Raw genomic sequence first — 13230 nt, 5'->3', positions numbered from 1 at the left:
TTGGGTCAAAATTTGGTGTAAACAGCATGAAAGCATCAGGTATTGTCACTGACCATGTCCATCCCATTATGACCACAGTATACTTCTCTTCTGATGGCTGGGACAGGATATTCTCATCATGGATGTGCAGCTGACAAATGTGAAGCGATCATGTCAACATGGACAAAATTCTCTGAGGATTGTTTTCATCATCTTGTTAAATCTATGTCATGAAAAATGAAGATCGTTCTGAAGTCGAAAGCTGGTCCAACTAGCAAGGTATACTTAATAAAGTGGCTATTGAGTGTATATGTCATTGTTCTACTCTAATGCCACTATCTTACGGAGTTCATACAAATAAAAAAAGTTTATGTGAATTGTTTTTTTCAGCCCTTCACTAAAGAATTGTGTCATCAGATTAAAGTTACATTGCTGAGGATGAGATTATTGTCTGATTTTGACTTTAAGTACTTCACTAATACAGGAACAGGAATAAAGCTGACAAAAACCAAACTTCAATAAAGCATATGTTTTAGTTAATCCTTTATTAAAATAAAGTACAAAATAAAGTTAACAAAGATGGAGCATCTCTCTTTGTGAACCCAGTGGGGAAAAACCATAAAAACATCATTTTATAATCACATAAGCTTACATTCTCAAATCCAAACTTTTATCCTTATAAATAAACTTTTACATGAATTTACCTGTAGTTACTCTCATTCACATAAAACTCACAGAGGAAACAGAACAAGCAACCTGTTAGTGTTATGGTCAAATCTGTTGACTGAGTTTAATTAACATGTTAAAAACAATCGATTTAAGACAAGTGGAAAAAGATATTAGTCCTAATAATTTTTCCCTTCACAGCTGGACAGTTTCACAAGCTTAAAGCACGACGACGTTTCTGTTTTTGTGCAGACGAAGGCTTTCTCATACTGTAATAAATATGGAGAGCAGGACACACTGTATGTTTGTGCGTGAGCAGAGTAGGTGTATGACTCTGTGTGTGTGTGTGTGTGTGTGTGTGTGTGTGTGTGTTAGGAGTAAAAGGTGAGGACGCTCTGGTGGTTTCCTCGCACCAGCAGCAGTGGTGGGAGGTCTTTGGACAGAGTTTCCAGCCAGCACATGTAGAGGGCGCTCGACACTGTGCCCTTTCTTGCCAAAGGCATGCTCCTAGCCACACACAGAGAGAGAAAGAAAAATTTAATTTTTATGATATTTATATATATCAAAATCAAACCCAGAGCAGCGTTAGAAAGAAGACTGCATGATCTTGTAATTATGAGTTATGAGCAGTTAATGTCATTAAATTAACATGTAAGCTTAAAGGTCAAATTATTTTGACGTGTTAAGTTCAATGTGAGAGGTCTAATTTACTTTATATGTAACAGCTGTGATGAGTCACACTTTATGTCTCATTATTTTAACTATATTTGTTTGTTTTTCAATTAACTGCACTGAATTAACCGTGAACAGCTTATAAAATATGAACTATAAATTCTGGAGCTCAGAGCATTATGGATCATCCACTTTAATGCTTCTGAAGTTCCCTGAGTGTCATCAGTGTCTTAAGATTTCTTCAGTATCTAAGTTTAAGATATAGTCAAAATTTCAGACTCTCAACTTTAAATCCGCAGGATAGCTAACTGTTTTTTGGGTTCCAGTTTAGTTGGACAAGTTAACACAATCATATATAAAATGCCTTTTTTAATACTGTGATGGAAGATGTTTCACAATCTGCTGCACACATGGATGGAAGCCATGCATGCCCTTGCGTCACACCGGCTCTGCTGCTGCTGCTGTTTTATGCTTCGGCTCCGAAGCATAAAACATGGTTCCAGGACTTCTCCACACTGTTGTCGCTTTGTTACAGGTTGACTTGAACAGACAGAATGCTGCTTCAGAATTGGTGAAGGTTTTTTCGGTGAAGTTTAACTTGTTGTTCTTGAGTTTGATAAATGGTTGTGGTGAATCCTCTGTATTTTCTTTCATTGGCGTCTTCTCTTTATGGTTGAACTTGGAACTTATGCCTTTCTCCTGGAGATTGTTCTTCTTTAACATCCCCCTGGTGCATTTGCTAAATGTCCAAAGCTTTTGTAAGTTCACTGGTGTTCTTTTTCATTGTTCTAAGAATTTAATTTGGCCTCTTATGGTTTTATTTCATTTTGCGGAAAGTGGTGTCCATACAAGCAGTGATTGGCTTGTCATGCATCATTTTGTCAATTAATGATTGTTTTGGTTGTGAGTATTCCAGGATCCAAAGACACTGTTGTGCACACTGGACACTGGACAAGTCACCACTTCAACATAGACAGCTGTATGCTCATATTCACACCCACGGTGTATTTAGAATCACCAGTTAACATGACACGCACGTCTTTGGAGTGTGGGAAGAAGCTGGAGTACCCAGAGGGAACACACACAGGCACAGGGAGAAGATGCAAGCTCACACAGAAACACCTGATTCATGGAAATGAGCAGCCGGGTTAACCAGGCTTTTTAAATGCGAGTTTGTCTGTAAATTAAAACAAATGATGACACGATGATGACAAAGTTATTACGAAGTTCTTACATGACGATGAGTTTGGCAGTGCTGGAGTGTTCCTTCAGCAGCTCGTTCAACCTGATCTGACGATTGGTCTGAAAGTAACACACAGTATATTTACATAAACCACTTGAACAGAGCACTGTGATTGGTCTGAGTGTGTCTGCAACATGAGGACAGACCTTGGCCTTGTACAGCTCCAGTTCGTTGTCAGTGATCCTCCAGGGCTCCTGGGCCTTCAGCCTCTCAGCAGCCTCCTGCTCCATGTCATCTTCCTTCAGCCTGTACGGCTCGATCAGCTCCTTAAAGGTGAGCTTACTGTAAAAACAAAACAAAACACATACATTAGGTTTTTAGATTAGCGCTATCAGTTTCATCCTCCCCACATGATGCTTCATTCTAAAGAACATTTAAAAAAATATTTCAAAGCACTTAAACTTTTAATATTACAAACTTTCTACATGTTGACTTTCACGGTCATCAAGTAATCGATAAATTAAAAAAAAGAATTCATGAACAAATCATTCACCTTTTGACTTTGGCTTTCCAACACTTTGTAAGCAATTTACACACGTAACACAGACGCTAAAGACATTAAAAACACAATAGTGTTTAGTGTAAATCCATAGTGATCAAAGCTGCTGAGCTCAGGAAGTTTCAGAGGACTTACTTGTGTTTCTTGGGTTTGGTGTTGATGTCACCGAGGACGTTTATGTCAGAGAAGTCGATTCTGAACCTGCTGAGCAGCGTGGCCATCCTGACGTGACATAAAAACAAAAACACAATAATAAATGTATGTGGATATAAAGTCAAGTTTGTAGTAAAGTAAAGTTTATTGCTTGGCATAGGTGGATAAGCAGCTGTTGACTCACGCTCGGCGGTCGTGGTCGATGCGGTTAATCTTTCCGCCGATGAACACGCGGATCCTGCAGTCGCCCCACTTACTCCTGTTGGTCAGCAAGTAGGGGATCAGCAGAGTCAGGCCTGCAAACCAACACATCAGAGATTATACAGGTCATTAAAAAACCCAAACTGAACAAAAATCTGTTTTCCAGTATAGATCAGGGAACCACAGATTTGAATGTTTTTTAAGTCTATTAATTTTTCACCTTACTTTTTACGACAGTGACACGTATGAATCGAAAAGCACAACCAACAGTTAGCTATGTTTAGACTTTTTGACAGAATCATAGGACCCAAAGTCAGTTCAGCAGATATGTTTTTATTTTCATATAACAATGAGAACACTAACCTCCATCATCAAAGAGCCACCACACATCAATGGTTCCTTTGCCCTGTTTCTTCTTAAACTGCTGACTGCTCTCCAACAGACGCTGGTCGGTCAGGCTCAGAGGAGACTTGGTCTCTGGTAGGCGACGTCACATGGAAGAGCAGAAGACAAGGTAAAGTCAAAGAAACACAAAAGCTCCTGAGCTGTATCACCAGGGTTCACAACAGTACAGTATAATAAAACAGAGCCTTAGCTGTTCAAATAATTAATTTTTTATATACTTTTGCTGCTAGAAAAATGCTAGAAACATAAATCAATGGAATATTTCACAAGCTTAGCCGTGAGACTGTGCAGGGATTGTGCCAAATGTTTTTTGGACGAGAAGTCAGTCAATTTCAATCATTGCTGATTTTAAATAATTTCCATAGCATAGCACATGGCTAGAAAAGAAAAAGAGATCAATTTAATTTCTTCCTTTTTGTTCACCGCTAACGATGAGCTGCCTTAAAATGGAAATACTTCAATAAAATATAAGAACAACAAGTCCTGTGACAGTGAGAGTTGTATAAAAAGTAAACATTAGAGCAATAGGCTAAGCTGAGGTATAATTTTAATTCTTCCTCACTGTTTACCTCTCGTGATGAGCGGGCTGCTCTGGTTGCTGGTGGTTTTTGAAGGACAGGAGTCAGAATCTGAGTCTTTAGCCGGAATGACAGAAATCAGCACATCCTTAGTGATGACTGGAGGCTTCTCATGGGATGATAGCAGTTCGTCTGCAGGGGTACAAACACAGTATAAACAGAAGGTAGACAAAGTGATGGATATGAAGAAAAAGACAGACGTACCTTGTCCCTGGATGTGAGAAATATCCAGTCCTTCCTGCAGCCGCAGGATTACCACACCGAACAAAAGGTCGAAGGCATCACTGGAATTAAAAATTAATAAATAAATGAAACGCTATACAAAAATGACTCCAAGTGTGATGCAGAACCTCAGCTGCAAAATTGCATCAAAGACAAAGATTAGTCCACTTTTTTAACCTTAACTTTTAACATTACAATCTGATAGAGAGAGCCTACATGGCGTTAACGTCATTTTAACGCGATTAATGATAACAGCACTACAAAAAACAGTATGATTGTAAAATTGGTTGTTGGTAGCTCTTTAAAAAGACGCATTAGCCCTTACTGTATAGTGTTGATGTAATTCTCCACATCTCTCATGTTTCCATCACTCCAGTTGTTCTTGAAACCCATGACCAGCGTGTTGGGTTTCAGACGACCTAAACCAACAGCCTAGCATGGGGAGGAAACACATATTTGTAAATGGTGACTTTAATATATGAGATGAAGGGTGCAAAAAGAAGGCTTCTTCTGTACCTGCAGGAGTAACTGAGCTCCGTGCCTCAAGTTGTCTGAAAAAACAGGAGCATAAAAAGCCTTGATGCGTTTTTTGTTGAGGTAGCGCTGACAGCGGGCATAATCCTGATATAGCTCCCTAAAGTTCGACCGACGGGACACCTGACGCAGGAGTGGGAGGAGATGAAGCACAAAACGTTTCAGCCATGTGAAAGAAAGCGTAACATGCAGACCTAACAGACGACATTTGGTACGTACAGTTCTGACGTGGCCGGAGACCATGAGGCTGACGTTCTTGGTGAAAGAATTCACCAACTGAAGCAGAGCGGGACGAGCGTTTGGATAGCCCGCCAACACCAAACACTGCGGCCTGTCAATATACATTTTATACAGAAGGTCAAGTTTAGGTAGTTTTAAAACAAGAAGTCAGGTTATTTTGGTTTAAATAATTACTTTTAAAATTGGATTAAATTTTGATCATTTAAATTCAGTTAGAGCCAAGTTTCCACTGTTACTACTGAATGCCTTTGTGTTGGTAACGAGTGCCGAGAATTAACCTTGTAACATCTACCAGGTCAGCATGTTTAGAGTTAAAGGTGGGGTTTGGTTTTTGTTTCAGTCACTTTTAGTCCATGAGTTCAGCTCCACTCAAAGCTTCATGCTGACCTGAAGTTTTTAACGTGGTCCTCGACTCCGGTGAGGTTCAGGCAGTGAGTCAGAGCTTGGTTGTAGATCAGAGCCTGAGTGGATGAACCCCAGTTCACATCTAGAGGAAACAGCAGTTTGAATTTGAGTAGATTGGTCAGCTCATGGAGTTCAATTGTCCACAATATAATAATGATAGTCATCATCATCATCATCATCATCATGGTCGTTATCATTAATTGCAGCATATAAAAGATGAATTCGTAATAAGATAAAGCAAGATAAACATTAAAGAAAGTAAAAGTGCATAATACAGTATATGCAATATGTTAATACAGTAAGTATTGTTGCAGGTCGTGCAGGTGGGACTAATGTTAACTGCTTTGCATTATATGTTTTAAATAATACATCACAGTTTATTAAGTGATTATATTTAGTTTGTTTTCCATGAGCTGCTTGAATTCCTCAGATAGCTCGTAAAAGCCAAGATGCAGAACCTATACAGAGTCAAAACTGAAGTAGGCCAGAAAACTTTCATTCATAAGATTATGATTATTATTCTGTTCATTGCACCATTTAAATTAACACACAGATCTCTTTTAAAATGTTGGGAGAAATCAAACATATTGATTAAAAAGCCAAAAAATTCCTACTGGAGCAAAAGTTTAAAGTGGATAAACATGGAAACGCTCAAGTAAAGAATGGGCACAACTAAGAGTTACATACATTAAATATGTCAGCTGACATGAGCTCAGGTATCAGTACCATGCATTTTTTATTTATTTGTATTTATTTATTTATTATTTTTTGCTGCAGTTGCTCTATTTTTATTTAATTTCCCAGTGACTGGAGGATGACACCAGTGCATTAATTCTCGTAAGAAGTCGGACATCCAGAGAATGGGAGGTGTTGAGTATTTAGATGTTCTTTAGTGACGCCCAGCATTTAGTAGCCATTAAAGAAACGGCCACTAAATGGTGCCGCGTGAAATCAGCTGGAAGTACCTGACCCAGAGCTTCATATTGGCGAGCAGGTCGTTGTTAGAAGTTTGGAAAGGATCAAATGTGGTGCCATTGTCTTCTTACCAGGTTTCTTGTAACTGACGTAGATGTAGAGCGCGAGGACAATGAGCAGCGTAACGAGGGCCGCCCACCAGTTAATGACAAACATCACCACGCAGCACAGGATCGCCCCGGCAAGGGATACCCACATGTTGTAGTATTTGAAGCTGGGGCGCCACCCTGTAGTGGAGGGGTGAGAGTAGATCAGATGTTAACAGGCCAAACAGAGGGATTTCTTTTGATGTTTTTAATAGAAATTATGTTTAGTTCAGTGAAAAAACAACAACAAAGGACTTTTTGTACTATAAACATCATTCACCAATTTGTATACTAGCTAAAATGCCATTAAGAGATGAGTCAAGACAAGGAAGATTGAGAAAACTTTCAGAAATACAAGCATAACACTATGGTAATTTTCATATAATCTATAATCCAGTCATAATTCCTTTACAGTTCCACAGATTACCTGGAGAGCTGGCCAGGGAGGCATGGAAAACTGAGAAGTTGATGAGAGCATACGAGGCCAGAAAGAAGTTGGAGATGATTGGAGCAATGATGTTCAACTCCGCTAGTGGACAAAAGACAGGTTTAACTTTTTTTTGTAGATATTTTTATTCTTTATGTTTCATATGCAGGAACTGAAGGTTTACTTAAACAGCTTACCAATCAGGATGAAGGCAAGACCAATGCAGAAGGTCAGAACGTAACCACGGAGCGGCTCATTGTTCCTGCCATAACCCTTTGCAAACACACTAAGTCCAGGATAGATGTTGTCCTTACAGAGAGCCTGGAATAAATACAGCTTTTATTAACTTTGAAATCACTCAGTTTAAGAAATATAGAAGTAATGTTGGCAGGTTCGTCAAGCAACTTTGAAACAATCAGGAGCAGGCAGATGAGGAAATAAGTCCGAAAACAGCTGAAACAGAAGTAAATTGGAGCTTTATGGTTCTGACCTGGAAGACTTTGGGTGCACTGACGAGCGAGGCCAGAGCTGACGACAGAGTGGCTGAGAAAATCCCCGCGGTGATCAGAGGACCGAAGGCCGACACCAGACTCATAACCTGCACGACATAGGAGCATCTTTTAAAGTCACACTGACCAATAAACATCTAGAGTATATAAAAAGTCACATGATTCAGGTATTTTGAGAGATCGATTATATACATTGGCCAATGTTAGTGGAGTTTTAAAGTCTCTGATTTTATTGTAGATAATTGATGGTGTGCAGTGTGACCTTCATTTCTTCTATTTTCAATAATTCATTAATTATTATTATTATAATAATAATTCACTCAATATTCCACCTGTGTGACTGTGTTTCTTCTGTTTATGTCACTCGTGTGCCATTTCCACAGAGGTGTTTTCTGTAAATTTGCTTCTAAATGAACTCTGTTCAGTATTGAAGTTTCTGTCAGACGATTTAAATATCTGTTATTAAAACGTAATGTTCTGTCATTTTTGACAGCACAACACATACAGTACTCAAGCTTAATCTAAACTAAAATGAAGCAGAAATTGAAGCATTTTAAAGTCGCTGCACCTGTGCTGCCTTACACAGCCCCAGCAATCCCGCCACATCTGCGATAACACTGAAACGCAAGTACAGTACCGTCACATTTCCTAAATTTATGCAACAAACTGCAATCTCAGTAATGGTTCTGTTTACATTCTTATACACATTTGCTTGTACAACCTGATATTTGAGATTGAATATTGCTTTTTCTGCTCTGATAATATTGGTATGTCTGGGACAGAGGTTCTGACAGATGTGCACGGCAAAGTGACACAACTGTCCCCCTCTGAATTTTAGTTACTCTTCTATAAAATCAAACACGTCTGAAAAATCTTCCCACCATTTTAGCACAAATATTATAGTTCATGAAAGCACGCATACCTGCATAATACAATGTTTTCCAAGTTATAGGCTGCAGATATATTTTTGTCGGTCATAGCTGACCCCTCACAGAAGATCTCAGAATCAGTGGATGCTTGTTTTGCATTTTGTTACTTTGTTACCTTTAACTTGTGAAAGTTTTCTTTTGGCGCATGATGTCATAACACTTTTACTTATATTACTAAAGTTTTAATTAACCACTGTGACACATATGTTCAGTTGAGCACCCCTAACTGATTGATACTTTAGTGCCCTCCGCCCTTCTGCTGCAAGAAAAATATACCAAATATGGTATATTTGAAACAATCAAAGGAGCTTGCAAAGAAAAGCGCCTGGAGTTCTTTAAGTTGCTTGAAGACGTTTCACCTCTCATCCGAGAAGCTTCTTCAGTTCTAAGATCAAATGGTGGGGAGTCCCAGATTTAAACCTGCCATCTATAATCCAGTTTTGAGTTCCCTCCCGAGACGCCTTAACGACCACTCACATCCTGGGCCATCTGACCTCAGGAATTCGCATGATAAGGTGGGGCCAGGTTTCACAATGAACACACCCGAAACTCTGGCTGATTGGGACCCACGCCCAGTTTCACACCTTGGATTAGAGGATCATCAGGGGGTCTTTTGTCCCTCTGCGGGGGGAAACTCCCACTAGGTTTATATCTGGGACTCTCCACCATTTGACCTTAGAACTGAAGAAGCTTCTCGGATGAGAGGTGAAACGTCTTCAAGCAACTTAAAGAAGTCCAGACGCCTTTCTTTGCAAGCTCCTTTGACTACGATGACCTGGATGACTGAGAACCTTCACAGATATATTTGAAACATTATATTGAAAGTCTGAATACCAATGTTGTTTTTAAATTTCACACCCATTGTATTCAGTCATGACTTTATTAGAAATTGTATTTAATACAGTTGAAATAATGCTTAGAAGATGGTCCTGGTATCAAAATTTAGCTAAAAATGGCTGGAAACAGCTTGTTCTTACAAGGTCGGGTAGGAGGTCCTGAACGTTTTTTGTGTGTTTTTGGTGAAAATCACAATCCACATGAACATTTCTGCACATGAGAAAGCAACTCTGAGATTTTAAAAGTGTATTCTGAAGCAGGACTGACTCAACTCACTGGGACGAGGTGCATCATTATGAAGCAGAAAATTCAGATTTTTTTGGAACTAAGATGTTTATTAACCCTTATAACAAAATCCACATTTTTTTTCCCTATATCATGTTGTGTGTGATATATTTTTATTATATATTTTTTGTATCGCAATTGATACCTTGGGTGTTAATTTTAGACAAAAAAAGAGTTTTGTTCATAACATTTAGAAATTATGGCAAGTATTGATCATGCTGATGAGACAGAGGTCTCAGAAACTCATGTAGCAAATATGATTCAAAGGCATTATCGGGTCAAAGACGATCAGATTCATTCAATCTGCTTTTCTTCTTCAACAACAGTAATAATGAAACTCGAGCAGCTGCTTCGGTCTGTAGTGCTGCAACATGTCAGCGCTATCAGTGTCAGTGAGCTCTGTGTGTGCATGTGTATGTGTGTGTGTGTGTGTAGGTGGATGTTTTCAATGCTCTCATTCAGCACTGAGCCACGAGAACCTTGTGACTCAAAACAACAGTCGCTATTATTTCTGCTGCACTTTGTTTGAGAACAGCTTCATCTCTCTCTCTTGTTCACACACACACACAGACACACACACACACACAGACACACACACTCCAGCCATCTACATTACATGCACATACAATGAAAGAGGGTCAGAGCAGCAGTCTTGCTCATTCACACGCGTGTTAAGTACCATTTTTTAAGTATGACTTATGTAAACGAGTCATAATAACAGCAGAAATGTGCACCCAGTGCCTGTGCAGACTGTCAAACATATACATAGACAGTTTACTGACATTTAATTTAATCCATAAAATGAAAATATCTTGGATTAGATTGTTGCACGTCTCAAAAAGTCCTCTGAGATAGAGTTTGGTCCACATAAAATGCATACAGAGATTTCAGTTGTCTTGCCATATATGCCATCATATTGCTCAGTCAAGAAAATGAATACATTTATCATAGTTTGTTGAATTTGGATTGTTGCTTTATGCTACAGAGAGATTTGGTTCCACAGAAGTTGGACTGGTGATATTTGTTTTTTAATTTTAATTTTAATTATTGTTTTTTTGTCTCCTGGTGTTTCCTGGTCTGTATGCTCATCTTTACTGTGTCAGTCTTGTCTTATAGTCTTACGGTCAGTCTTGTCCTGCTGAGTAGTTAGTTTTTACTTGTGTCTTTTTTGGCTTTATGTCTTTCAGTCTTCACTTGTCTTGACTACTTTCACCTGTGTGTCTGTGTCTTCGAGTACCCACTGCTCACACAATTTATGTGTAAAAACGCTGTCAGTCTGATTAAACAGCTGTTTTTGTGGAGGTGTGTGGACGACAGGAAATGGGACAGTTTTGCATCCTGACACAGCACTGACGCCAGTGTGTAGGCTTCCACTGGAAACAATAGAAGTGGGTGATTCAATTCACGTCAAGCTGCCTGTGTGCGAACGACTTTATGTAATACAACTTCCTAGGATTGTCTGGAATTTTTGACTGAAGTAAACAATAAATATCTCTTAATGTGTCTTAATATCAGCTGAAAGCATCAATTTCCATACGGTGGTGGCATTCTGGTCACCTCACCCAACTTGCTGCGACTCTAACACACATTTTCCTCATCGTTTCTTTTGATCCTCTCCTTTTCTTACTTCGCTTTCCCTGCAGACCCTAACCAGTCATGGTACATTGCTCCCCTCGCTGAGTCTGTTTCAGCTGGAGGACTCTTCCTGTTAAAAGTGAGTTCTTCCTTCCAACTGTTGCCATGTGCAGCTCATAGAGGTCATTTGTATCTTGGTGTTTTCTCTTTTGTAAGTTCTTTATTATATTTAAAAAAACCAAAACTTTTGTTGTGAGTTGGCGCTATGCAAAATAAAACTGAACTAAATTTTTAAATGTAAATTTAAAGCAGTTCTATTCTGGCTTGGTTGTACTTTAGACATTACTTACTTTATTAATGTTTTCTGCTTTACTTACTACAGTTTAATTGTATTTGTTTATGTGTACTCATCTGTGATGCTCTCCTTTTAATCCAATTTATCCAGTATTATATTATTTAATCTCTTTTTATTTTATTTCTTTCATTGTAGTGTAATTGTAGTCTACTGAAACTTTATTTTACTTTCTGTGTTTTTACAATTAGTTTTGCTCCGGCCTATAAACAGCTTGTCAGTGATCTGACTGACCTGCATGAAAAGGTGCTCTACAAATTAAGTTTGACTTTTTTCTCTGCTTGTATCCCGACGCATCTTTCTGCAGGGGTGAAATCATCGGTACCCTAGTTGAGCATAAAGTACTTTTAATATTTCATAGCAGCAGGAAGAAATGGACCAATTTCAGTCCCTGACCTTTAGCAGCGTCACCAAGCAATCATCTGATTAGGATTAAAGCAAAGAGCCCAAACATCCAGCTGAGTCAAAATAAACTGCCTTTAGCCACAAGGGGAAGAAGGGATGCTGCACCAGGTGGTGCTCCAGACCCTCATTTACTTGAACTTAATCTTAAGATCCTTCCCAGTGGTGTGCGCACACTTGATCCATAAAAGATGCTCATCATAAAAATAAATAAATAAATAAAAAACTTAAATAGTCTCACATGTGCAGCTGGGAGCCAAAAAATCTACTTACACAGATGGTAACAGCTTTGATATTTACTCACAGATAATAGCGCATGAATGAGGGTTTAGTCATTAATGGCCGTGAACCAAAAGAGAAACAAAATATATTTTCCTCTCTCCCTCCTAAAAGCACAATTTTGTCTTTTATTAATGCAGCTTCTTTCTAATTTAACCCACTGTTTGTGGAACATGACATCCTGTTTATAATTCAAGCACCTTGCATCTTGCACTTAATTGATTAGATCTCATAATTCCTATCACAGTGGTCATAAAGTAAACGTGCAGTATCCCCACATCAAAGCAGGGTTTTATAAATAGCTTATTTTACACAGTTTTATGCCAAAGTTATACTCAAACTCAAAACTGGTCATTGTCACAATTATGATATGAATTATGAATCGTGTTATGTTCGCCATAATCTTTGGAACAATCAACATGGTAAGTACCAAGAAAACAGGTAGTGTTAAGATCATCTGCTTCAGTGTTACCTGGAAGTCATTCATCAAGCCAAATGGACAGCCTCCCTCCTTACAGATGGAAAAATCATAGCCGAGCGTGCAGGCAGCATCGGTGCAGTTCACTGTGGGGCTCACTGTGTCATTGTGGTCACCAGTTGCATCTCTCACAATACAGGAGCCTGCAGGAGGCACAACCAGAATGTAGATCAGTAATCGGTAAAGTGACATGTATACAAAGCTTATCTATCTATCTATCTATCTATCTATCTATCTATCTATCTATCTATCTATCTATCTATCTATCTATCTATCTATCTATCTATCTATCTATCTAT

At 38.7% G+C, this 13230-nt stretch overlaps 1 protein-coding gene across 1 annotated transcript in view; it reads right to left on the bottom strand.

Annotated features, from left to right (window-relative positions):
* Positions 1 to 503: 503 nt before the first annotated feature.
* Positions 504 to 13230, bottom strand: part of LOC102293607 (solute carrier family 12 member 2) — a 19589-nt gene continuing 6862 nt past the window's right edge. The window contains exons 10-26 of the mRNA XM_005938648.2: positions 12926 to 13074; positions 7776 to 7883; positions 7483 to 7606; positions 7286 to 7387; positions 6844 to 6999; positions 5780 to 5879; positions 5372 to 5483; positions 5135 to 5275; positions 4944 to 5050; positions 4601 to 4680; positions 4388 to 4528; positions 3777 to 3890; positions 3397 to 3508; positions 3195 to 3281; positions 2707 to 2842; positions 2552 to 2619; positions 504 to 1152 (exon numbers count right to left, since the gene is read on the bottom strand). Of these exons, the coding sequence (XP_005938710.1) occupies positions 1017 to 1152; positions 2552 to 2619; positions 2707 to 2842; positions 3195 to 3281; positions 3397 to 3508; positions 3777 to 3890; positions 4388 to 4528; positions 4601 to 4680; positions 4944 to 5050; positions 5135 to 5275; positions 5372 to 5483; positions 5780 to 5879; positions 6844 to 6999; positions 7286 to 7387; positions 7483 to 7606; positions 7776 to 7883; positions 12926 to 13074 (1973 nt within the window). The 3' untranslated portion in view covers positions 504 to 1016. The remainder of the gene's footprint in view (positions 1153 to 2551; positions 2620 to 2706; positions 2843 to 3194; positions 3282 to 3396; positions 3509 to 3776; positions 3891 to 4387; positions 4529 to 4600; positions 4681 to 4943; positions 5051 to 5134; positions 5276 to 5371; positions 5484 to 5779; positions 5880 to 6843; positions 7000 to 7285; positions 7388 to 7482; positions 7607 to 7775; positions 7884 to 12925; positions 13075 to 13230) is intronic.

This window comes from Haplochromis burtoni, unplaced genomic scaffold (genome assembly GCF_018398535.1).
Source record: "Haplochromis burtoni strain Fernald_Lab_line unplaced genomic scaffold, NCSU_Asbu1 Contig_250, whole genome shotgun sequence".
NCBI lineage: Eukaryota > Metazoa > Chordata > Actinopteri > Cichliformes > Cichlidae > Haplochromis > Haplochromis burtoni.
This window is presented reverse-complemented; position numbering and strand designations above follow the sequence as displayed.